At 38.2% G+C, this 27,439-nt stretch overlaps 2 protein-coding genes across 10 annotated transcripts in view; one reads left to right on the top strand and one right to left on the bottom strand.

Moving 5' to 3' along the window:
* LPXN (leupaxin) overlaps window positions 1-13,887 on the bottom strand; it is a 43,629-nt gene extending 29,742 nt beyond the window's left edge. Inside the window, exons 1-3 of one of the 7 annotated variants that reach the window (XM_089914775.1) lie at window positions 12,384-12,857; window positions 12,202-12,268; window positions 4,528-4,685 (exon numbers count right to left, since the gene is read on the bottom strand). In XM_089914775.1, coding sequence (XP_089770901.1) covers window positions 4,528-4,685; window positions 12,202-12,217 — 174 coding nt within the window. In that variant the 5' untranslated portion in view covers window positions 12,218-12,268; window positions 12,384-12,857. Of the gene's footprint in view, window positions 1-4,527; window positions 4,686-9,557; window positions 9,699-12,201; window positions 12,862-13,788 lie in introns of those variants that run through there. The other 6 variants (XM_089914774.1, XM_022591921.2, XM_022591919.2 and 3 more) reach the window with 6 other exon arrangements.
* Window positions 13,103-27,439, top strand: part of ZFP91 (ZFP91 zinc finger protein, atypical E3 ubiquitin ligase) — a 30,832-nt gene continuing 16,495 nt past the window's right edge. For all 3 annotated transcript variants that reach the window (XR_016393784.1, XM_022591915.2, XM_022591912.3), the window contains exons 1-2: window positions 13,103-13,525; window positions 18,530-18,558. Coding sequence is in view for 2 of the 3 variants with exons in the window: in XM_022591915.2 (XP_022447623.1) it covers window positions 13,182-13,525; window positions 18,530-18,558 (373 nt within the window). In the remaining variant the exon portion in view is untranslated. The remainder of the gene's footprint in view (window positions 13,526-18,529; window positions 18,559-27,439) is intronic.

Here is a 27,439-nt window from a genome sequence, read left to right as displayed (position 1 = left end):
GACAAGGGCTTATAGGGGGTGAGGGAAGCATGCAGGTATCAAGGGTAACATGATCCAGATAGACAGCACCCTGCAGCATCTATGGAACAGATAGGAGGCGAGTGAACCAGTGAGATAGGGGCAAAGAGTATAAGCGGCCAAGTCATGCAAGTAGGGTGACCATATAATTCATTATTCAAACTGGGACACCTGTGAGAGTGAAAGAGGGGACTAAAAAATAATTAATATTACATTAATTTTTTTAATATGTGTTTATGGACCAAAAATTTTATTTTATTATATTGGTGAACCAATAAACTAATTCTATTCAAAATAAAATTTTCTAGAATATTTTTAAATGACACACAGCTATGAACATGAAAGCCAAAAAATTTTAAACCTTTCATATTGCTTATTGAAACATTTAAAAATAGCATAAGTAAATAATTATTCTTGAGATATAGATATATTTATATATACCTTAATTGGCTACTTAGCCATTGTTGCCTTTAACATTGTGATGTGAAAATTTTTCTGAAAAATGTCTTTCTTTTCAACATGATCTTATTTATTTTTATATTTTTTATAAAATTGCAATCCTCTACAAAGCTTCATTTTATGGTTAGTATATTTGAAATTGTTGACACTGCTTCTCCATAGCCCATAATAGTTTCAACTGAGAAAATACTCTCTCTCCAGATGCTGATGAACCTATACGTTCAGAGCAGATTCTGCTAAATGGAAGCTATTCTGAATTCTATTTTTTATATTAAAATATGTAATTATTTCAGCTCCAATATTTTCACATGTGCTGTATTTCTGCCTCCATTCGGCCCACCTTTCTTCAATAATATTTTTACAGGACAGAGCTCTTAAATTGTCTCTATTTGTGATGCCTTTTAACACTTCATCAAATGTAGATACTGCAAAATCACAGGCCTTTACAATTTCATCCCATTCTGGTGGGAATATAAATTTATCCAATTAAGATCAGGAGGTCCATCAAAGTCAAGATGTTTCCAAAGCACGATTTTCAAGTCAGGTAATTAAACCATTTGAACCCTCATCTTTTGATTTGTTGAATTCCTCCCAGGCTTTTGTAGGGAGAAATCTGAGCTTCTTCCTTTTTGTAAGCTTTGCTTCACATAATTGCAACTTGTTAAAAACTTCAAAAGCTGACTTTTCATGCTACATTCATTGAATAATTTGATTAAATATTTCCAACTGATTTTGCACATAATGTGGCCTAAATTTAGGCTGCTTTACAAAGTGGTTTTTCAAAGGCTCAGGCTCACAGGCAATGAAGAGAGAAAATACATACAGCCACGCTAATATATTTTTACATTCAATAAGAGCTTCTGTCACAAAAGTTTTGTAGATGAGCTATATATATACTCTGATTGTGTACAAATATACATACATATATAATTTGTAAATTTTAATAATTGCAGTTTCTATTTTGATTGGTGAAATACTAAAGCTTATTTGGATGCAGTCATGAATTTTGTGCATATCACAACCAATTCCAAGTACATATCTGCTCCATAGGCTTTTAAGTATGTAAGAACATTGATTTTACCACTATGCTCTGCTCCACCAAAATCTGTATTAGTATTATCACCCCCCCAAAACAACATTTTATCTCCATTGCTGAACTTTTCAACTAAATTTACAATGGCATTAACAATCTCATTTTAGACAAAAGAATGAACTTCTAAATATTTTGCTTTGATTCTTTGAATTGGATGTAAAAATTAAACCATTTTGAAATTAAATTTTCTAATTGAGGTCTCTAATTGATTTAATCTGGTATTATTATTTTTAATCTGGTATTATTTGATGGCTTGCAAAGGGAATCAATTAATTTTTTTTTTTTTTTTTGCGGTACGCAGGCCTCTCACTGCCGCGGCCTCTCCCGTCGCAGAGCACAGGCCCCGGACGCGCAGGCCCAGCGGCCATGGCTCATGGGCCCAGCAGCTCCGCGGCATGTGGGGTCTTCCCGGACCGGGGCACGAACCCGTGTCCTCTGCATCGGCAGGCAGACTCTCAACCACTGCGCCACCAGGGAAGCCCCGGGAATCAATTAATTAATCATCACCAATTCACTTTACTTACAAGCACAAGAAAACTTGGAATTGAAAATGAGCAAAATTAATTTAGAAGAGTAATTTGATCCAATTGGAAAGGTGTGCTTTTCAATGACATGTAAACATACCTCCTGCAGCTTCACATATTGAATTATCACCTGCTGGCCCATTCTTCTTAAATTAGACATTAATTTTTGAAGTAGATCCTGATGCTTCTTCCCCATAGTTGTGTCTTGTGGTTTTCAAATGGACAGTGATAATTCTATTCCCCCCACAGTGGATGGTAAACGTTAACAAATACTTAGATTACACATCCATTATCAACTTTATTTTATTTTATTATTTTTTTAATTTGGTGGCTCTGAGTCTTAGTTGCGGCAGATGGGCTCCTGAGTTGCAGCACGTGAGCTCTTAGTTGCGGCATGCATGTGGGATCTAGTTCCCTGACCAGGGGTCGAACCCAGGCCCCCTGCATTGGGAGTGCAGAGTCTAAACTACTGCACCACCAGGGAAGTCCCATCATCAAGTTTCTTGAGACAATTAAACGTGCAGCTTTGGTTTCGGTTTGAGCCAAGTTTCTTGAGACAATTAAACGTGCAGTTTTGGTTTTGGTTTGGTTTGGTTTGGTTTTTGGTTTGGTTTGTTGCAAAATTTAAAAGCATTACCAAATAATAAAACTAACAGTTATAGCTTTAATATACAATTAGTGACAAAACTGATTTAACAAGAACATTTAGATTATACTGTACTCTATGGCAAGAATGCTCAGTCTCTATTTCCTAGACACAACTTCTATGACCTTAAGTCACAATTTTCGATATTTCTTTCTGACCCTGAAGAGGCTCCCTGCATCTCACAGACCACCACATGGACCACAGCACAGCATGAGTGGTGTTATACCAAGTGGCCATCAGGGGAAAAAAAAAAACCTCAAGGTTTTTCCTGCCACTACCTGAGACCAGAGGAGTTAGCTGCCCCTGACGGCTGTGCTTGAACTCTTAGCTTTAACGGCCAGCACCTTGCATATTATCCTTCAAAGGGAGCTGTCAGTTAGATTTTGTCTTATCAGGATCAGGAAATGAGAGACAAGTGGTCATTAGTCTTTTAGATCCAGCTACAATAAAATAAGAACTGTTCACTGCACGTGTGTTTTATATGCTACTACATGAGACTGTGAGAGAAGCCAGAAGAACCAAATGGAGGTCTATTAATCCATGCTGGTTTACTTTAACGCAAATACTTATTTTAAAAATTTCACACACAAAAAAAATGGAAAATCTGGGGTAAAAGGTAAAGTCAGTAACAGGATGTCAAGAAAATAAGCATAAACCCAGGCTCCTCCAAGGGAACCAAGACGTAGGTCACCCCATAAAGTCAGTGTAAAGACTGTGGCTTTTATTCCAAATGAGATGAGAATTCATCTTGGGGTGCTGAGTAGAAGAATAAGATGACCTGATTTAAGTTTTACAGGATTATCCTGGCTGCTTTTTGGAGAATAAATTGCAGGGGGGCGGTCAGGATAGGGGATCAGTTAGGAATCTATGGCTATAATCTCACAGTGAGAACAAAGACAATAGCTCCTTAGGAGAGAGATAAATGTGTGTCCTTAAAACTGTATGTATGTAGCTGGAAGGAAGAACAGTTAAAAGGGAAACCTACCCATAGGCTCAAATTTCAAGTCTGTGCTACTAGTGATTTCCTTCAGTGTACAAGGATGAATCAGAATATCATAGTTGAGAAACACCAGATATGAAGAGCACCTACTTAATTCCTCTTACACTAATCCATTCTCATCAAGTAACCTTCTAATCAAAGTAGATGCATGTAGACTTATCCATAGGAAGGGAATACATATATCAGCAAATACTAGTATCTGTTCTACTTGATAGTTTAAACTCTAACCAGAAATTAATAAATTGGATTTCTGGGGGGTTTTTATATATAATCTTTTATAAGTTTAGTTTGTTTGTGATGGTTCCCTAGAGCTTCGTCATCTCTAGATATACTAATTGAATTTCCTAATATATTCAGCAGAAAATAAGAGCTGGAAAGTGGCTATCCTAAAAAATCCTAAGAAGATCTGGCTGAGCTGCTGCCTGGCCTTGCCCAGGTGACCTCTGGCCTTACTGAGTGCCAGTCCAGTCAAACTGCAACATGCATCTCTGATACCCAGATGGTGATATCAGAATATCCCAAGTGAATTAGGGAATACTCTGCCTGTTACCAGGCCCTCAGGAGAAGAAAAAAAAAAAGTTCTCAAAGGTTTATTCTTTTATGATGATTTTTCTCCATTCTCCTCTTCTTTCTGAAAACAACCACCTTTAACTTATCATTGAGTGATTCTTTTCTCTTTCTTGGATATATGATTTTCCTTTTGCATCATTTTATGTAAGATACAATTAATTTCCAGAAATGCACTCAAATATCTTTATTCAAGGTACTCCAATAAATGAAAAGTTACCGGAAAGGGACTTGAGTCATCCGGAATGGAAGGGGCACTTGAGGTCTCATCATGGTTACTCTCCTTTCTGGAATGCTGATCCAGGGGAGGAGAAGCTGTGTTGGAGTGTTCATCACTCTCCTGGAGGGTGGAGTATTCCAGTTCCTCCAACAAGGCATCTATATCAAAAGATACAAGGGAATCGTGACATAGAATATGTACGTTTTCTGGAAAAATTATCCTCTTAAATAGCCCCACTGTGCCTCCATTCATCTCCCTCTTCTCTTGGGTCTTAAGAGAAGGCTAAATTCAAACATCCTCCCTTACTCCTTATTTGACTTCAAGAATATGGTCTATTCTACCAGGAGATGTTTAATGCCCTCTGCATACTGTAGCCTGCTTCTTATTTCCTATGGTTGCATTCAATTTCATAGTCTTATTCTACAATTTGACTTTTTATATTGCAGCATATTCATTTTTATCATTTATTTAGAGTGGATCACCCATGAAGATCTCCAATTAGAAAAATGTAAATGCTACATATTTTTTCCCATCAGAAAAATATATGCAATTATATTACAGTTTTCCAAAACATACCTGTACAGTAAAACTTATTCTTAATCCTGTTAATTTTTTTTCTTATATCCCAGCACATAACAAAATTCTCCAAGCAAAGTATAAGTATTCTGTCATTTAAGGTGTGGGGAGAAAAAGGGATTAGAGGGGAAACAGATGTTGCAAAGTCAAGCAAGATGCTGCAATCCAAACAGCTGAGATTTGTTTCTCTCGTAGTTTCCTTGGGAAAAACCAAAGGACTTTATTGTATGAGTATTACACTGTTACCTTTCTGTTTTGAGGAAATTAATATTAGTAATAAAATTAACACAGGACAGGCATTGTGCTCAGGAGTGTATATACTTCTTATATATTTAATTATATATTTATATATTTAGTCATCCTAATGCTTTGAGGCAAGTGATAGCATTGTCCTTATTTTGTAGATTAAGAAAGAGACAAATACCTTGTTTAAGGCCACACTGCTACTGAGTGCAGAACCTGGCTTATCCTGGGCTATCTGATCCCTGGCCCCTGCAAGTCAGAAATTCCAGACCCCATTCCCATGTGGATTCTCTGGATCATCTTGGCATGACACTTTCTTTTCTGAAGCTGTCTCCTCATCTACATAATAAAGCAATTGTATCACAACAGTATTTTTTTAAATTGTGGATCGAGACCCACTAGTAGATCTCCAGTGGATACCTTACCACAGATTGTAGTTTTTCAACTTTGCAAAACACTGGATTATATTATTTCTAAGGATCTGCCTAGCTCTAAAGTCTTCAGATGAGGAAAATGAACTTTACAGGTCATTAAAAAAAAGATTTTATTTCAGATATTCGGGGATGGGTATTTCTTAATGGCATAAGAAAAGATCTAAACATTTCTTACAAATGAAATCCTCTACAGATCTTTCTCAAGAATCTAGCTCACAAATATAATGAATTTTATGCACCATTTTAGAGATAAGCAAACTGAGCTAAGCTCTTCAGGGCAAATGATCCTTCAACAAATAAACTGTAATGGAAAAGAAGAGATAGAGGGGGAACCAATAGGTTAAAAGAGACATAAGAGACTTACAACTGATTTCAATGTATGATTCTTAAATAAACAAGCAAAAACCAAACAAAGAAAGAAACAATTAGTAATACTGAACAGTGACTGAAAATTCAATAAGTAGTAAGTACTGTTAACTTATTTTAGTTGTGATAGGATATTTGATAATATTAAGTAATTTCTGTTAATATTTTGGGTGTGATAATCGTATTTCATGACATTAAGAAATTACTATTAAGGATATTATGGATATGATAATGGTATTATGGTTATTTGTATAAATGTATATATATATATTTATGCTGAAATATTTACATATGAAATGATACAATGTGTGAAATCACTTTAAAATAATCTAGGAATGGAAGGAATAGGTGGATGTATACATGAAATAAGATTAACCAAGAGTTGATAATTGTTTAAGGTGATTGATGGGTACATCAGATCTCTTTAACTATTTTCTTTCCTTCTGTAAATTTTTAAATTCTCTATAATAAAAGGTTTTTAAAAAGAAGAGGAAAGAAAAGAAAAAGTAAGGTAGAAATAGAAAGTAAAACTTTTTCTCCCAGGACTTTACTAGCCAAACTGAATGCCAAATCTCTGAGTTCCAAATTTTTATTCTATAGCCCTCTATTAAGATATAGCTTCTTTCTTTTCTATTTCCTAAGCTTTGCTCCAAACAGAAGTCATGGTTCCTCTTGGATTCAAAATAAAAAATTGGGACTTCCCTGGTGGCGCAGCAGATAAGAATCTGCCTGCCAATGCAGGGGACACGGGTTTGATCCCTAGTCCAGGAAGATCCCACATGCCGCAGAGCAACTAAGCCTGTGCACCACAACTACTGAGCCTGCGTGCCTAGAGCCCACGCACTGCAACTAAGAGTAGCCCCCTCTAGCCACAACCAGAGAAAGCCTGAGCACAGCAACGAAGGCCCAATGCAGCCAAAAATAAATAAAATTAAATCTTAAAAAAAAAAAAGGCATTTACAATAAAGATGAGGGGAGAGGGAAGACCCTCTCCAAGAGAAGCAAACCATACCACTAGGAGTAGAAGGTTACCCTTAGAAGCGCCAGCTAACCAGAGCTACTAAAACTCCTTTCTGGGTCATGAGTTAACAGGCCTTTCTCTTCCTGTTTCCTATGAGTGTACATATCACCAACACCCGGAGATTATCTCCCTTTTGGCCAGATGCTGTGATTTGAAGTTGACTAATTTCAGCATGACAAATATGGGATTACTGGTGCAGGGTAGGGGGTATCAGACTGAACACGCTGCAGTCCATTTTCATAGCGCCTCATCTGTGGAAATCAAACAGTGTCAACATTCACAGGAAGGGAAGTAAGTGAGGTGTCTTGAAGGTCTCACTAGACTGTAACGACTTCATTCAGAGCCAGAGTCTGCTCCCGCTTCCCCTTTATCTAGCATCCCCATGTAATGAGGGTTTAGGTAAGACTTTCTGGGTGGATATAAACTACTAACCTTGGGGGCAGTACTGCAGAGAGGAAATATTGGCGCGCCTGGGCTGACTTGTCCTCCATGCTATTTCTCCACATTGGAGAAGAAACACCCACCCTAAGTCTTTTGGGTGGTTATTGAGCTGATGACAGTTTGAAGAAGCGATTGAGGTATAGCTATTAACAGCCTAATGATGTTTAGCCACCTGGATAACATACATGAATGTTACCTTCCAGGCCACTTGGTACTTTCCACATTCCTGGACCAAATTTCTCATTCACCCTGCTGAGGAAATGCAAAACTGCACAAATCTACTTTTTAAAAAAATATTAAATTATCTGAGTTATCCTATTGGCTGGAACACCAGAGCCAACAAACTGCTAAAATGGGAGAACACCTTGTCACTTAATCGGTTTTGGTGTCAGATGCTCCTACGAGTGACACTGAACAAGTTATTTTGTTTTTCTTAGTTTTCTCATTTGAAAAAAAACAGTGGATAAAACCTATCTCAGAAGGTTGCTTGGAACACTAAAATGATTAACATATGTACAAATGTATCTTAAGTCACTGAATAAGCATTACTCCCCTTGCCGATTACCTACATTAAAGCCATGAGGTAGCCCCAAAATAAGAAAGCAGAACTGGGCTCTGGAGGAACTTGTACAGAAATGTGAACTTCTCCAAACTTCACACAGGATAAGAACTGGGAGTGTACCCCAAATCCAAAATATATTCTACTCCAACTATCAAAATAGGCTTTATTTCCAAAACAGTTCAATATTTATTAAACATTAAATACCCTTCTCCTTCACATCTCTTCCCTCCTGTAATTTGCCTTCCTTCCTTCCTCTACTCCTCCAGCTCTCAAAATACATTTTTTTTTTGCGGTACGCGGGCCTCTCACTGTTGTGGCCTCTCCCGCTGCGGAGCACAGGCTCCGGACGCGCAGGCTCAGCGGCCATGGCTCACGGGCCCAGCCGCTCCGCGGTACGTGGGATCCTCCCGGACCGGGGCACGAACCCGTGTCCCCCGCGTCGGCAGGCGGGGTCTCAACCACTGCGCCACCAGGGAAGCCCTCAAAATACATTTTTTTTATAAAGACAACATACAAGATGTTTTTTATTGTTGTCATTGGCACTTCTGACATACCCCAAACATACAAAAACCCAGGACACCGTGTAATTATGCAGCGTGAACATTGGGTAAAGGTGACTCAGTGTTAGTAAGGATGACAGCAACAAAAGTTGGCAAAAGATATGGAATGAGTCCCAAGAATGACAGACCTTACATTACTCCAAAGGTTTGAAATCAGGGATCTCTCTGAGCAGTGTGGTCAATGGCTTCACTGCTGGTTTCAATTGCTTTGGAGTGGAAGGAGGTATCATATTTGCAGGCCATGGTAATCTGTTCCTTCAGAATTGCTCTCAATAAAAATCTTAGCAATGCAAGCACTGGAGTAATAGTGCTGTATCTTATTTAATACTAAACCATGGAACAAATGAAACCGCTCTGGCCTTTCTCCAACCTTTGTGAATCCCTCATTCTTGTACTTCTATTCTATTTCTTCTTAGAACACCCTTTAACCCCCCTCCTTTTTCTTTTTCCCCGCAAATCATATCTCTGAACTTGCCAACTCTGTGACCACCCTATGATCTCCAGCAGCCCCCAAGAGGCAAAATGCTCATAATAAAATGACAATTTCAATCACAATTCGGCCCAAAAGTATTTGTGCAGTGTTTACTCTGTGGTTAGCACCAAATTCTCTGCCTATTGTGCGTCTGCAAACAGCAAGCCCATAGTTCCCCAAAATAACATAGTTCCTCATGCTTCACTCTTGGTTGGCCTGAGGTCAGGAAAGAAGTGAAAATAAAATCTTCCAACACTATCCTCCATCTGGCTAGAAGTATACCCCACCACACATGGAGATGGCAGCCAAGTCTTCATTCCCTCAGAGTTTCTCCTCCAAGAAGCTCCTCACTCACCCAACTCTTCCATCGTCACACACCCAAGATGCTCTGGTACCACAGGTTGTGAGGAACTGTTTTGGCATGTGTTGAAGAAGAGGACCGCAAAGGAACTGAATGAGCCAGCGTGAAGCAGCCTCTATAACCCTTTTTGGTTCCTGTATTTGCTTAGCACTTCCTCTCTTTTGATTTGGTGAGTTTCTTTCTTTTTTTTTTTTTCTTTTTTGTTGGTCAGAGTTTTAAAAAATGAGCCTGACATAAAAGGTGAGTAATTGGATTTGAGTTCTGGCTGTGCATTGGCCAGGGTGATAAGAATCAAAACTAGTTTTGAAAAATTTGAGAACCTACTATGTGCCTGGATTCATTTTGAATTCATGGGAATGGCAGATTTGCACTTGTGTTTTTGCCCAGTGTGGGTATCCTGCTGTAACTGTGCATGATGGAATCTGATTTTTTTTTCCCCTGAGGGACCACGGAAGCACAATCTCCTTCATAAAATTTCCATCAGACTTAACTGGCACCCAATTCATTTTGCTTAATTATCCAGAAATTGTGCTTACCTGGTTTTCTGAATAGATCATCAACCCATTAAAGGCAGAAGAAAAAAAAGAGATACAAATGAACTTATTTATAAAACAGAAGCAGACTCACAGACTTAGAGAACTGAATTTATGGTTACCAGAGGGGTAGTGGTGGGGAGGGATAGTTAGGGAGTGTGGGATGGACACACTGCTATATTTAAAATGGATAACCAACAAGGACCTACTGTACAGCACAGGGAACTCTGCTCAATATTCTGTAACAACCTAATTGGGAAAAGAATTTGAAAAAGAATAGATACATGTATATGTATAACTGAATCACTTTGTTATATACCTGAAACTAACACAACATTGTTAATCAACTACACTCCAATAAAAATAAAAAGATTTAAAAAAAAAGGCAGAACAGGATTCTCAGGACCAGGTTCACATTTGGATTCTCAGGGCCAAGTTTATTTCAGTGGTTCAAAATGCAAACAACTATAGGGGTCATGAAGAATGAAACTGGAAGATTTAAGACACCAGGTTCTAAGCTGCTGACATTCTCGATTAAGCACAATTCCTGCCTAGTTATATTGTCTTAGTTTCTCTAAAAAGTGACACTGAGGTTAACTTTCACTTTTTTTTTTTAACCACTGTGATTTTATTCACCTTGAATAAAACAAAACAATTACAAAAGGCCTACTATGAGAAGGCAGTACATACAGAACTAAAATTACGGTCCTGTGAAATAGATATTATCCCCATTTTTACCAGTGGTGAAATAGATACAAAGAATAGAAACTTGCTAAAGATAATATAATTAGTAGGTGGCTTTGTTACTTACTAAAACAGATTTAACTTCAAATTCAAAACTGTAATCTTTCCTCTACAACACAGTGGTCTTTTTAAGGTTAATCTAAAGGAATCTTTCATTCTCCATTCCATTGTGACCCTAAGACTTTAAAAAAATGTTTTTAATGTAAAGGAGACCCCATCTCTGCATTACTTTGAGCAGCCATTGGATGTCAGTGCCATTCTAAAAGTCTGCTCACTGCAAACATAGGTTTGAAAAATTCCCATCCACACTATGCTCAACAGTTTTTACAACTGAAATGCCATTACCCGCATGAAAGTGCAAAACACTCAACAGAGAATACGAACATTTGCCCAATCTGAAGTGGTAACTGAGCCAAAATCCTGGAAGGAAAACTGCTCTTCAGCATTTGTCTTGCAGATATTGGACTCCATCTGCAGTTTAACTAAATGATTAATGTGAAATTTAGAACTGGATTCCGAGATCTTGTTTCCATTCACTTACGTTGGAGATTTTTAACCCCGGATGCTTTAGTTTCCAGGGGTAAGAACTGTTCCTGCAAATCGCTCCTCGATTATAATGGATGAAAGGAAAAAAGGAAGCAACGCAAAAAGCTCACAGCCATCACCAAATGCAACTTGGAGATAAGCAAACGGAAACTCCCGTTTGATGCGTTAGGGCAATTTAGTTTCACATGCTAGCGGAGAGAAAAGTAATTTCTGACAAAGCGGCTATTCTGCCCATGCTTCCTGTGCAGCAGAAACATTTAAAAACCGCAGAAGCAGATGGTTTCAGGGTGGGGAGTGTGAGGGAGGCCTTCAGTTTTCCGGGTAGGTCACGCTAACAACTCTTCACCTCCCTTCCTTCCAGCCCAGGGACCACAGCCAAGTGAAGCAGCCGATACCACTTCCTCGGCCCCGACAACATCTAGTAAAATTCTACAATTATTTCTACAAACTTTTATTATCAAATGAGTGGTAGGAATTGTGCTAGCCCCCTAGGATCCAACGGAACCAGATTCAATCCCTGACCTCCAGACGCTCACAGGTTAGTGGGTCAGACACAGAAGACGAATATTGCAGGTATAAACGCTAAGCGGTCCCAGATGAGGCGCCACCTAACCAGAAAAGATGAGGGCTATTACGTGTCCACCCTACAAATGGTTCGCCAACACCAAGTACGAAACTACGGAAAACCCTGCCAGGCAAACCCCACCAGCCACTGGGCCCACAATTGTGGTCAGATCTACGCAGGCGTTGAGGCCTAACCCGGAAACACTGCCTCCCCGGAAGAGTAAATGCGAAACGCGGAAAGAGTAAACTACCTTTCCCATCGCGCATCAGTCAAACACTCCCAGCATCCTCTCAGCCTCTGGCTCCGTATCTTTTTTCCTAAGGCGTAGAAAAAGTTGAACTTCATTTCCCAGGATGCCCCTGGGCAAGTTAACCATGCTCATGCGCCAAAAGGCGGGTCCACCTTGCCCTCACGACCCCGCCTCTGTCCTACCGCCGCCATTTTTTCAGAGACTTTCATCCGGCAGCCGACGGGGCTTTTTTTCTTAAAGGAGAAGCGACAGCTCAAAAAAATTTCCCCCTTCTCCCCGCAAGACCTGGCGGCGCTGGGGACAGAAAGGCTACAGACAGGAAAGTGGGATCGGGGTGGGGGTGGAAGAACGCCGAGGCTACTTCCGCGGCTTAAGGAAGAAGGATAGAAAGAGCCCTTGTGGCATTAGCGGCTCCTTAGGGAGGCAGGTGCGCGCGCAGCCATTCCAGGGTGCGCGCGAGGCGGGGAAAGAGGTGCGTTTTTTTCCCACCAACCTCCTCGCGAGACCTGCCCCTCCCACTACCCTTAGCGCGCATTGAGCTCCGGAGGTGGGGGAGAAAGGTCATTTTGGCATTGTCGCGAGACGCAGCCGTTTAACGGTGAGAACGGGTGCGCGGGGAAGAAAACCTCGCGCGCTCCCTTGGAGCCGTTTCCTGATTGGTTGAAGGGAGGGGTGGGGGAGGGAACCGGCACGCCGCTGCGTGAGAGACCTTGGGGGGCGGGGCTAAGAAGCCGTTCCTCCTCTCCGATTGGTCCGCTGCGCGTCGGTGGCGGGCGCGCGCGCGCCGCCTGCGGTAGAAGGCCTTGAGTGGCAGGGGGTGGGGGGGGCGCCCTCGGAGCCGGGCGGAGGGGAGGGGGGAACGAGGAGAGCCGAGTGAGAGTGAGCCGGTCGCTCCGGGGGGCGGGGGGAGCAGCGCCGCGGCCGCCGCCGCCTCCGCCTCCGCCGCCTGGGACTAGGGGGTGGGGGGCGGACGAGTCCCGATGCCGGGAGAGACGGAAGAGCCGAGACCCCCGGAGCAGCAGGACCAGGAAGGGGGAGAGGCGGCGGCGGCCAAGGCGGCTCCGGAGGAGCCCCAGCAACAGCCCCCTGAAGCGGCGGCGGCGGCCCCTGGGGGGACCACTAGCAGCCGCGTGCTGAGGGGAGGTCGGGACCGGGGCCGGGCCGCTGCGGCCGCCGCCGCCGCTGTGTCCCGCCGGAGGAAGGCCGAGTATCCCCGCCGGCGGAGGAGCAGCCCCAGCGCCAGGCCTTCCGACGCCCCAGGGCAGCAGTCCCAGGCCGTGAAGCCCCCGTCTCCAGCTCAGGGCAAGAAGAGTCCGCGACTCCTGTGAGTAACGTAGTCTTTCAGGCGGTGGGAAAGACCCCCCTCTATCCGCACGCAACCCTCTCGGCTCCCGTAGCGATCACTCCACGTGACATCCTGCTTGCTCTGCCCCCTGCCGGCTCGCATGGCAGATGTCACGCCGCTTCCCTAGCCGTCTTATCACTTCTCTCTGGCTTCCTCCGCCCCCCTTGCCTGTCTGTCCGGCCACTTCCCCACTCCCTGAAGGCGTCCTTTGTAGGATACACTTCTGCTCCTTAGTGACCCACCTCTTCCCTGCCGCCTCAGGCTTCTCCCGCAATCTGGCATCTGCGCTCCCTTTGTCAGCCTATCCCTTTCCCGCTTAGGGCGGCTCTCCAGTATTACATCACATCCCCATTAGGAAATCTACAGCATGAGCTTAGATCTTAGCATTCAAAATTGTGTCGTTCCCCTCACCCCCCCCCGTCCCATTAATTAGCTCAAGAGCCAGTTGTACTAGTATCGTTGTGTAGCTTTTTTCACTCTACTGAATTTTCACATCACTTTTCACTCGTTTTAAAAACCTGGGACTTAGTAGTCGGGTAAAACGTGGCTTGCCAATTTTAAGTATAGAGTCTTTCATGTAACGAGATGCGTTTTCTTTCATTTTTTTTTGACAAGTAGCTTATGTGTTTGTTTTTGCGTATGTTTTAATGTAGGAACTTCGTCCTTAAAAATTAGAATAATCTGAAAGTAATTTCTTTATTACCTAGAGATCATAGAGAAACTAAGATGATCAGAAATATAAATATTTTAAATTGTTTATTAAAATGTTTCTATGCTGAAAATACTGAAGCACACGTGTTTGTAAATTCTAGAAATTAATCACATTAGCCATTGAATTCGTTACTGAAGGCATTTGTGTCTTTTGACTTTCAAGTGAAAAAAATTAGTAAAAGCAGGGAAAGTTGAAGGTGGGGGGAGAAATCAGTTTTAAATGCCCCCCCACCTCCACCACCACCCTACCTCCCCAGCAGAGAGCATGGCAATATTTTGCTTGTACAGACCCGATAGATTTAGAACACTCCTGTTATGAAATTAAGAGTGAAGTCTGTGACCTTGGCATGCTTGTCTTAGAAGACTCTCAGAAAGAGAAATAAAATTCAAAGGTATATTGTGTATTATATGTGCTTTCAAATTATTAAATGTTATTTAAATTTACATAATTTAGAGAATTGTGTAAACTAAATTTCTGTGGACAGCAAAAATATGTACTTACAAATGGTTCAGCTGCAATTAGGATTCTAATTGCTGTAAATTAATTTCATGGTCACAGAAAATTTAAGCTTCTGTATTCTCATAAATTTGAAGAGATATATCATTAGCCTTATTTGGATATAAATTCCTTGGACAAATTAAACTGCTCGTGCCTCAACTTTATTATCTATAGGAGATAACGTTAATCTCTATGAGCTGCGTTTGTGAGACTTAAGTACACCCTGTGAAACACTTAACACAAAGCATGATATGTAGGAAATATTTACTAAAAGTTACTGTTTTGAGCAGTGATGTCTTTGGTAGAGGTAAAACTAGTGTGTAGTGGTCTTTTTCATGTAAATTCTGTGAAATTGGCTTTTTAATTCTTTTTCTGTTACCATACACAGGAAGGTTAATATCTTAATTTTTTTTAATTCCCTTTTATCTTCATCTACCCATACCTATATCTCCTTGCCACGTTTCCCTCCTACTGATCCACCAGCTTTACTTATAGAAATGATCTCTTAAGATTATACATAGAGTGGTAGTTTTACCAGCTGTCATGGTTTATTACGTTCCCTAACTCTTGGCAAAAAAGTACTAATGAGTCTTTTTTTATTTCCACATTATAAATGTTACTGTAGTTGAACTTGGATGAAGATGACTTAATTAAACCCCTTCAGTTTTTTTCTTCACAATGTTCCTTGTGGGGAGGGAAGAATAGTCTTAATTCTTAAAGTCCCTTTCTCTCTCATCCAATATCATAAAAGGTAGTAGTGTTCTTTTACCTTCACTTAGCCTCAGAACTCTCTCTTAATTTTATATATATATATATATATATATATATAAAATCCAGTTTTGATTGGATTGTTACAATACATTTTCATTGTAATAATTTTTTTTGTTACACATTTTCAATATACTGCATGCCCTGGAAATCAAAGAACTAAAGCATTTCAGCTCCAACCTTGATTGAGCAGTAACTGGTCCTGGTACTGTGTTGACCCAGGGTTTATAAAGGAAAATGAGACATGGACTTTATCCTCAAGGACTTTGCAGTAAAGGAGGAAGATGCATTGATTAGTGGAGATTTGTCAAATGTGTACATGGTTTACAGGTTTTCAGAATAAAATAAATTTTGAAACTAATTAAATGAGAACCAGTCCTTTAAGACATTCAGTTTACTGAACCCTGGTCTAGTGCCTTCTCACCTTGATTCAGCCCTACTTTCCAAATAACATTTCCCCCAATAAATTCCCAGTCATCAGCTGTTAAACCTACATTTGTTTCTCTTGATAGAAGAGACAGCAGAGTGTACAGTAGCTCAATAATGTCAGTAAATACAGAGACTTGGATTGATTGTAACCTCTTTTCCTCTTACAAGGCAAAATAACAGGGGAAAAAACATTGCTTTCTACTGCTTACTAAGTGACCTTGGGCAAGTCACTTAATCTCCTTAAATATGCTTCTTCATCTTTAGTTGATAATTTATGATTTGTGAAATGAGCTTTATAGTTAGATGACAATTATCATTTTTAGAAACTTTCCTAAGCTTATAACAACTTTTCTATTTGCATTGAAATGTTCAGAAATTAATGAAAAGAGTAGGAACTCTTTGTGAAGGGAAATAAAGAATTTTTCAGTGAATGTGCTCAAGATAAAGGCATGAAGTTAAATCTATAATCATTATAAATTAAAACTTAAAGGCTAATATTAAGGAAAGATAAACCAAATTTGAAGAAAGATTATATATCAGTACTAAGAATTAGGCTTTTCATTTGCTGTATTTTAGCCAATAAACTCTGGAGTTAAGATTCTTATGTTTCAGATACAGATGTTTATATACTCATCTAACTTAAAAATGTATATGTGTTTCAAATACAGATGTTTATATACTCATCTAACTTAAAAATGTATATGTGTGTGTATATGTATATGGGAATTTATATATATACACACACACCCTCACACTCCAGCTTATTTCTGATACATAAGTTAAAACATTCTTGCTTTCTGCTAATATGGAAACAATATATTGTTAAAATAAGACTACTTTAAATGTAAAAGGCTTATTTTCTTTCTCCCATGTGATAATAAGTCCTTTAGTTATCTGATGCATTTCAGAATTTAACACTTAAGTACTTTTTTTTTTTTAATTTCTCATTTAGCTGTTGAGGAAAGGTGTTCTTTCCTCACCACAGGGAATACAGGCTAAAACTGAATATTACTAGAGGTAAACCTACAGGCTCAGATGGGTTACAAATGAAGGAAACAAATACTGCTCTGTTTTCTGGTATATGGAGTTCCATTTTGGGTTTATTTTCTTGCTGAAAGTAAAATGGTAGTAAACCTTAGCATGATACCTTCTTGCTGCTTTTGTAAGGAAAAGGCAATGGTCATAATAGTGAGAATGAAGAGGCAATAATATTCTGAATTGGAAAAACTTTTCTGACTCTTTGGAGAAGGCTTCAATTGTATTTAAGCCTGAAATCCTGAGTTTTCCTCTTAACAGTGATCAGTGTGGTAAAAGAAACATTGAACCATTCCAGAAGGTTTTCAGAAAGTTAATTGTATAGTGTTTCAGGATCTAACAATTGTTTCTGTACTTTTCATTTAGAGTTAACATGGTTAGCAGTATTCTTGTGTTAGTTGTTAATTGGGACATTAATAACATAATTTAAAGTTATTATACCAAGCTTTATTAAAAAAATGGGATGAGGAAATGATATCTAGTCTTTCTAAAGAGAACAGAATATTTATATTATGCTGTGGCTTCTGTATTTGCTTAGATATTCTTTTGTAACATAAGAGTCTTCATTTGTGTTAGGTTTGCTTTCAGAGAAAAAGAGAAAACTGTACTGCTCAGAGATGCTGTGTGGCATCTTTATGGTAAAGATCCAAGACATGTCAACTTTGAATGTGGGTAATGGCTATGAGGGGATTCATTATACCTTACTCGACAGCTATGTGTGATAGAAATTTTCCTGAATTAAAAACATGGGGATGACATTTTTTTTAGCCAGTATTTTATTACACATTAGCCTCTTTACTGTTCCTCTCCAATTTGTAAAGTGCAAGTTACATTTATTTCTGAGGTCCAGTCTGTTGCCTTTTTAGAAATAGATTTTGACTTGGATTTAACAAATGAATAATTTTAGGGTTTTCTTTTAGGTTCATTAAATTTTTATTATGAAAATTGTCAAATAAACACAAAGTAGAGAAATAGTATAATGAAACCCCAGTATTTATCACCTAAATTTAACAATTGAGATTTTGCCATGCTTGCTACCTTTATCCCCCTTCCCCCTTGTTTTCTTTCGGTAGAAGTGTTTTAGAGGAAATCTCAAACATTATTTCATTTCACCCCAAGTTACTGCATTTGTGTAGAATAAGGACATTTTTCTCTTATGACCATTTAATACAACAAAATTAGCAATATTTTCTTTGTATTAATATCTTTTTACAGTTAAAAACAACTTTTGAATGATACTCTAGCTGTGTGCTGTCAAATATGATAGCTACTTGTGGCTATTTAAATTTACGTTAATCAGAACTGAAAATTCAGTTCCTCAGTTACATAGCTGTTTTAGGCACTCAGTAGCCACATGGCAACTACCGTATTGGACAGTGCAGATGTAGAATATTTTCATCACTCCAGAAAGTTCTGTTGGACAGTACTACTCTAGATGTTTTCTGCATCACTCTGGAGATGAACCTGAAAGAGGTAAATATTTGTGTTTTAAGAAAGTGTGCAAGATTATTCATTTAATATTTGATTCTCTTTTCTTTCAGATGCACAGAAAAAGTATCATCTGACAAAGGTAAGACTGAGTCATTCTTACCTCACGTACATTATATGACTGCTTTATAATCTGATAGAAATTAGAATGAGCTTCAGCCTAATAATTCAAATTGTTCCTATTTAAAAGTGACTTTTATTTAGTAAAGAATTACTGGAGTAGATAGAACCTATTTAAGTTAACAGCAGGTTTGGGCAAGTGGAACATTTTGGCATTATTTAGAAACCTAATAATGGGAAATCAGATTATTTGATGTCACTTTATTGCAATTTTTAAAACTATTTGGTTTTTCAGTAAAGTAACAGAGAGGAATGATATAGACAGCATATATCGACAGAGTATATATAGACTGTATATATTCAGAGTATAGAGAGTAAAGTATAGACAAACTCTTGATGCTTGTAGAGACTCATGTTTTAAATGCAGTTTGAAGAATGTGGAGAGAAGAGTTTTCTAAGATTTTAGCCTGGTGAATAATTAAATCGGGTCATTAGGTCTTTCAAATAGCAAACCAGATACATGTATTAAATGTACTCTTCTGCTTATCTGGATCATGAAGGGAAGCTGATGTTCACTTTATCCTTCTAAATGCTTTTTAAAGAAGACTATTCTGGCTTTGCAGATGGGGTTATTAAAATTGCCCGTGTCATGTTGGGCCAGTTGCTCATTTATTAAATTTTTTTCCCCTAGTTATTGGCTGTGTTCCTTGATGCTGCATTCAGATACACAGCGTCCTTCTTAAAACTGGAACAGAGATACTTTTAAGCATATTTCATTTACAGTGTCTGGTCTTGGTCCAGTCCTAAAGGATTGATCAGTTAATTCATTATGTATATATATAACATAAATACTTACTTTTCTTATGTAGACTTTTCTTTTACAAAGAATGCTTTGCAAATATGTATAAGGCAAGTGTAAAACCTGAATTTATGCCATTGAGAAGAATGACAGTGTGGTTAGGAACCAGTAACTTGGTGGCTGCTTTGTAAATAATTAGACGTCAGTGACCAGTTTTCTTTTTTCTCTGAATTTTAGAATCTAAGGCTAATATTGCATAGTATACCAGGCGTAAGTATTTTGTACTAGGCAAGTTTTTTGTGTAGAAAGTTTTGCATGACTATTTTGTTTAGCAAGTTTTGGATTTTGTTGCTGTTGATACTTAGAAATTAGAATATGTCTGCCAAGAATGGAAAGTCTTGTGTTCCTTACTCAGAGATCATTTTAGAAATTTTAGGATGAAGGGGAAATGTAGACAGGTGGCAGTCAAGTACCAGAGCAGTTTCTATTAAGACAAAAAGCAAAAACTGCAACCTGCCTTTATCAGAGCTAAAAGTACCTCCTGTGTCTAAAGACTACGTCTAAAGAAATTATTTTGGGTTGTCTTGAGGCGAGGTCACAGAATACGGTGGAAATTTTGAACCCTGCTGGAGATAAATTAATCACTGTTTGTGTCAGTTTCTTAAACCAGAGGTTGGCATGTTATGTACAGTTTTGCAGTTGAGGAGAGATTAAAACTGCATTGTGGTTAATTCAGCCTCAATCAATCCCACTTTAATCCACTAGTTAAATACTCTGGATCTAGAGTTAGAGCTCAGGATTTGAATTCCAAGTTCTTCCTTTTATTGCAAATAATCCAATACACTGAATCCAGTAAGGACTCAATAAAAGGTAGCTGTTGTTAAGTTTGTAAAATTTCCAAGAAATACTCTCCAACCCCCATCTCAGTCTCTGCATTAGTTTACTTGTACAGTAGCTGTTCAACTCTATGAACAGTATATATAGGTACAGAAGTATATCTTATCTTATACAACTAGATAGTGAATAAAGAAATGGAGGTTGATTTTCTAAAGGTACAGCTATCTTTTTGTTTTCTTACATTGAAAAGATGTTTTCAGGATTGTTTTTACTCTTATTTACTCCAAACAGCTTGAAATTATGTGCTGCCCTTCAACTAAAGATAAGAACTTTGGACATGTTAGAATAAATGACTTGGCACACACGAAAAAACAGCTTGCTGTTGTTTCTAAATTATTAAATTGCAAAGTGCCATGTTCATTTTTCAAGCTGAAATAATAGTAAAGAAACATATTAGTGTAGGTCCCTGTTCTACTACATTTCTTTAACCCTGATGGGTATATGTAAAAGAATGGAAAGTTGCTTTGCGAATAGTGTTCATTAATTCATTCAACAAGTGATCGCTTAAAACATGAAAGCTTGGTTTACCACTGCCAGAGATTATCACCATCATTGTGGAGCTTCCAAGAATGTTAGCAGAAATTCTGAGGGATGGGGCCTGGCTAATGCCTTTTTAACTTGGCTTTGTGTTTTCATTCCGGTCTTTGTTTTGAACCAATGTTATACTTAAGGTAATGAAGTAAAGGAATGGTTTGACTAAATGTAATTATTAATAATCCCAGTGTTACTTTGTCTGCTAATTTTAATTTCTTTCACTTTTCAAACCTCCAACCAGAACTGCCCAAGATAAATCGTAAAAAAGGAGACAGTAGTATCTTAATCTTTATTAAATGTTTCAAGAGTTTCATGGGATAACAAATATTACAGAGTCAAATAAATGTGGGCAGTGTTTGAGTCATCAAAGTTATTTATTGCAGGACTTCTCAGAGACTTTGATTTCGGGTACTATGCAATGTAAATACCAAAATATGCAGCAATTACCTATAAGACACCCCCTGCTTTTTTTTTTTTTCCTCCATTTAAAGAATAGCTCATGAAATTAGAGCTTATGGGAAACAGTTTGGAATCCTGGGTGCTTGAAAATTTGATTGTATAAAAGTTTGGGTCTCATCTTTTATTCAAAATCATTTTACTGTTTTTAGTTACTCTTCCTGTTACGGAGTAGTGATGTTTGGAAAAGATTGCCTAGACAGAATCACCAAATGAGTTCATAACAGATCTGTGAATTTACTTAGATTGTTTAAAGTTTTGACTATTTGCCTTATCTAGTTAATAACTTTCATAGCTTTAATTTCATCAGAGTGTTTCTGTTTTCCTGAGTTGGAATACCTTTGATTATTTCTTATCCTCTCATTTCCAGTATTTTTAAACAATATTTGTGTCATCCTTTAATATATAGAACAGGAATTCCCACCTTTTTTTCCCACTCTAACGAGAAAAATCTAACTTAATTTTTACCATTTGAGTTTCTGTGCAAAGGATGTACAGAACATTGTCTTCACAATTCTTTCTTGAAACATTATAAGGACTCGCTTTCCCTGACTTCTTTTAATATTGCTGAGATTGGCTAATATTTCAAAATGGGCTTTACTAATTATTTATGGAAAACAAAGTAGAGATAATTATCGAAATACACAGAGTAGTACGATCAGGTTTCCGAAACTCAAGTTCTGACTATTATAATGCTTACGTCTCAAGAGGCTGACAGTACTTTAGATAGGCATTTTATCTATCCTATTTCCTTCCTAGCCCTTTATCTTAAGGTAACAGGAACCATATTATTTCTCTCAGTATGAGAATGATCAGCTCAACATCTTGTTCCATGTTGGCAATGCCCCATAACCTTTAAACCATTTTTCTAATTCAAACATCCAGACCTCCTGTGGTTCTTCCTGAAGTGCAGACATACCTCATTTATGGTTAGTGTGGATTGTGACATAGGCTTAGAAAGCCTTGATTATCAGCTCCTTTCAGTTATGGGATGTTTCATCACTCAGGTAAATGAGTCTTTCTGTCCCTTACATATAAAAAATAATTTTATAACGATTTGCTAATTATGATTCAGCATATCCGAACCATCTCAACACAGTTTATTCTGTTATATATAATAGTGATTTTATGTTGAGATTCCTTTCCCTGCCAGAACCAATTTAGAGTTGCAACAGAATGCCCTGGTAGAAGAAAACTGAAGCAGAAGAAGCCTAAGGTCCTGAGTGGGCAAGCCGACACTCAGCATATAAGAATCTGAAACCCCTGAAGAGACACGCGTCTCTACGTGCAAGCATAACATTATCCTCACACTGAGATCATGGGTGGATGAGAACCTCTGACAAAAAGAAGTTCTCTGATTTAATGACCCCTGACCTTTTAAGTCCAAGAAGGATCAAGCTCCTCTGAATTAAAACTAGCCAGGTTGATCTAACTACATCCAGGCAGATACCCCTTTAGCTTCAGTGCAATTAATTCCCTTAGAGGTAACTGAGGTTGTCTTTTGCCTGCCTGCTTCCTTGCGTGTGGCTTACTTCTTTGATCCTGAACTCCCAACTTACATCCTACCTTCTTATTGACTGATTCTGTAACTTTACCTCTTTGAAAATTTCTAAACCCCATTTTCTTTACTGTGACTCTCTAAACTCTTATGCATTGTTGTATAACAAGCCATTCAAAAACTTAGTGGTTTAAAATACAAAAATTTGTTATTTCTCAGTTGTCCCTCTCCTCAGTGGCCTTTCAGTTCAGACATTTTCATGTCATGGTAGGCTCAGGTCAATGGTCCAAAAGCTGCAAGGCCTCTTGAAGTCACCCCACAGGATATAAGATCAACATACAAAAATCAATTGTATTTCTGTGTATTAGCAGCAAAACATTGAAATTATAAAATTTTTAAAATATCTTTTACAGTAGTATCAAAAATACGAAACACTTAGGGATAAATCTGATAAAAGATGTGAAGTATACCTATACACTGAAAAGTATAAAACATTGCTGAGTGAAATTAAAAACCTAAATAAATGGAGTGATGTGCCTTGTTCATGAATTTGAAGATTCAGTATTGTTAAGATGTTATTTCTCCTCATATCGATCTATAAATGCAGTATAATCCAAGTCAAAATCCCAACAGGTTTGGGCTTCCCTGGTGGCGCAGTGGTTGGGGGTCCGCCTGCCGATGCAGGGGACGTGGGTTCGTGCCCTGGTCCAGGAGGATCCCGCATGCCGCGGAGCGGCTGGGCCTGTGAGCTGTGGCCGACGAGCCTGCGCGTCTGGAGCCTGTGCTCCGCGATGGGAGAGGCCACGGCAGTGAGAGGCCCGTGTACCGCCAAAAAAAAAAAACAAAAGCAAAATCCCAACAGGTTTTTTTGTGAAGAATTTTGACCTTGAAAACTTCTTGAAAGGGTATTGGGGACCCAAAGGAGGTTGCAAACTACAGCTTCAAAACCATTAGCTTACCCTCTTTTTAATAGCGGATTTGATTCTTTAAGGAGAGAGGAAGAGATGAATTAGATACTTGGTGGGCATCCAACCATTACTACACATGTATGTTCTGTGTTTATTTAACTATTACTTGATTGAAGGACATTTGATATTTCTCAGGTGTCCCCCCAATTACAGGTGATTTTATTTACTGATTGATTGGCTGCTCAAGACATACCATACGTATACAAAGGTACACTTATTGGAAGTGTACTGCTTCATGAGTATTCACAAGGCAAGTCCAGTCATGTAACCATTACCCAGCTCAAGAAACAACATGATCAACCACTCCTATGTGTAACCACCATTCTGACTTTGAACAGCACAAACTAGTTGTGCAGGTTTTTGAATTTTATATAAATGGAATAATACATTATGTTCTCTTTTTGTAGGGCCTCTTTTGCTCACTGTATGTGACATTCCTCTGTGTTGTATTTGTTATAGATTGTTTATTTTCATTGCTACGTAGTGTTCCATTGTGGGGGAATGTATCACAATTTATCCATTTTACTACTGAAGGGCATTTGGGTAGTTTTCAGTTACTGGCCTTTATGACTATTGCTGCAGTGCATATTTTATTAATATTTATTGAGGCATAATTTGCATACCTTAAAATTCACACATTTTTAAGTGTGTAATTCAGTCTATATAGATTTGCCTTTTCTGACATCTTATATATAAACTTGTACATACAATATGTGAGGTTTGAGTCTGGCTTCTTTCACTTAGCATAAGATTTTTGAGGTTAATCCATGTTGTAGCATGTATAAATATTTTCATTCCTTTGCGTGGAAATACTCCATTTGATCTATCTGTTCATCAGTTGATCCACTTTTTAGCTAGCTACTGTGAGTAGTGATACTGTGAATGTTCTGAACATGCAGTTTTAGATTAAGAATTCACTTCCTTGAAGTAATTCTTCTTGTGGTCTTTTAGGTCAGTATCTTACATAAATGAGCTTGTCTTTTGGCTCTGAACCTAAGGCTGGGTGGAAATGAACCAAATCTGAATTAAGCTCTTGGACTGGCACGTTCCCATTCCTCTTTTAATGATTAGGTGTGGTATAGTAGAAAGAATATAGACTTTGGACGTAGATATACCTGAGTTCAAATCTCAGCTCCACGATTTAATATGTGAGCTTGGGAAAGTCAGTTACTTGCTTTCCTCATCTATAAAAATAATAATTACTTGGCAGGATTATGAGGACTAAGTTTAGAAAAAGGGAAAAAATATTAGGCACTTAACAAGTATTTAAGGTTTGTTTCCCAAAAGAAACGTAAATATTTAAATAAATAGAGATGAGACTTTTACTCTGGTTTCTTCCAGCCTATCAACCAACTATTCCCTATTTACCCCAAATCAATGTTAGCTCTATAATCTTGGGTAAGTCATTTAATTTCTCTAAGCCTCAGTTAGGAAAATGAGGCAATCTGAAGGAGGACCAGGTCATGTTAGGATAAACCTTAAGACTTGAACTATTTTGTCATGATGAAATGGCTGTCACCTTTTGGAATTTGATGTTAGGTTGTTTTGAAAGGATTATTGGTTGCTCAAGGATTGAGGAAATTTATGTTTCATCTTTTGGTACCTAGAAGAATTGGGAGAAACATTCCTGCCAGTAGTACCAGTATCTTTTTATCTCAATTCATAGCATCAACCACTCTTGATTTGTCCCTTCTTTCTCTTTCCAGAACGTGGTTGTATTCACTGTGCCTGCAGTGGCTTGCCTGGTGTCTTCCTTCACCTGGGCTACTGTGGCTCTTTTCTTTTCTTATCACTTATGTATCAGGGAGCCTCTTCAAAGTCACCTACTGTTATGAGAAACAAATACAAATTGTCTTTGAAGCATCACACAGACAGAACTTGGTTCTTTTCTATCTTGTCATGATTATCCTAACGTGTGGGTTATCCTCTGTTGTCAGTTTCTACTCTGAGAACCTGAAGTGCTCCTTTTTTTCCCTTTGTATTTTCTTTTTAAGGTGAAATTCATGTAACAAAATTAACCATTTTAAAGCATAGAATTCAGTGACATTTAGTACATTTATAGTATTGTGCCACCATCACCTCTATCCCCACCAAAGAAGACCCTATACCCATTAAAGGTAGCCATTTCCCACCCCACCCCCATTTCTAGCCTCTAACGAACATTAATTTGCTTTTACCTTAGTTACCTTAAAACATTACTCTGAATTTACCTCTATTCTGAAGATTTCATGTACATGTAATTGTACAATATGTGACTTTCATGTCTGATTTTTGTCCTATAGCATAATATTTTCAAGGTTCACCTGTGTTGTGGCATGTATTAGTACCTATTGGTACTTCATTCCTTTCTTTTTTATGAATTTTAAAAACAATCTATTTTATTTTTTATTTTTGTATATTAGAGTATAGTTTATTAACAATGTTGTGTTAAATTTCAGGCATACAGCAAAGTGATTCAGTTATACATATACATGTATCTATTCTTTTTCAAATTCTTTTCCCATTTAGGTTATTACAGAATGTTGAGCAGAGTTCCCTGTGCTATACAGTAGGTCCTTGTTGGTTATCTGTCTTAAATATAGCAGTGTGTATATGTCAGTCCCAAAGGTACTGCATTCCTTTTTTTATGAGTAACATTCCATTGTGTGGATATACTGCATTTTGTTTATCCATTCATTGTTTGACAGACAGCTCGCTTGTTTCCACATTTGTGGATTGTACTGTTAGGAACATCCATGCACAAGTATTTGTTTGAATACCTGTTTTCACCTTTAGGGGTATATACCCAGGAGTGGAATTGCCAGGTAGTATGGTAATTCTATGTTTATTTTTTTTGAGGAACTGCCAGATATTTTCCGCACTGGCTGCACCATTTTACATTCCCACCAGCAATGTACAAGAGTTCCAATTTCTCCACATTCTCTCCTACACTTGTTATTTCTCATTTTTAAAATTATTATTGTAGCCATCCTAGTGTGTATGAAATGGTAATCTCATTGTTTTGATTTGCATTTCACTAATGACTTACATTGAGCATCTTTTTGTGTGACTTTTGGCCATTTGTATATCTTCTTCGGAGAAATAACTGTTCAATTCCTTTGCCCATTTTTTAATTGGATGGTTTGTCTTTTGTTGTTAAATTGAGAGTTTTTTATATTCTGGATATTAGACTCTAGATATATGACCTGCAAATATTTTTTTCCATTCCGTAGATTTTCTTCATTTCTAAGAGTTACTTAGTGTTAGCTCTTACAATTAGGTCTTTGATCCATTTTGAGTTTATTTTTGTGTATAGTATAAGGTAAGGGTCCAGCTTCATTCTTTGCATGTGGATATCCATTTGTTGAAGAAGCTATTCTTTCCCCGTTAATGGTCTTGGCAACCACGTCGAAAATTATTTGACCATAGATGTATGGGTTTATATCTGGACTCTCAGTACAGTTCCATTGGTCTTTATGTCCATCCTTATGCCAGTCCTACACTGTAGTACTGATTGATTACTGTAGCTTTGTAGTAACTTTTGAGATTGGACAAAGTGAGTCCTCCAATTCACTTTTAAGATTGTTTCGGCTAGTCTAGGCGCCTTGCATTTTCATATGAATTTTAGGATCACATTTTCAATTTCTGCAAAAAAGGAAGCTGAGATTTTGATAGGGACTGTATTCAATCTGTAGATCTATTTGGGGAATATTGCCATTTCAGCAATATTTAAGTAGTTTTTTTCTTTTTGATTGAATTGTAAATGGAATCA

Source organism: Delphinapterus leucas, chromosome 7 (assembly GCF_059928025.1).
Source record: "Delphinapterus leucas isolate spDelLeu-1000000601 "Yukka" chromosome 7, BTC_Dleu_Yukka2, whole genome shotgun sequence".
NCBI classification, from domain to species: Eukaryota; Metazoa; Chordata; class Mammalia; order Artiodactyla; family Monodontidae; genus Delphinapterus; species Delphinapterus leucas.
Note: the sequence above shows the minus strand (reverse complement) of the source record. Positions and strands in the feature narration are given on the sequence as shown.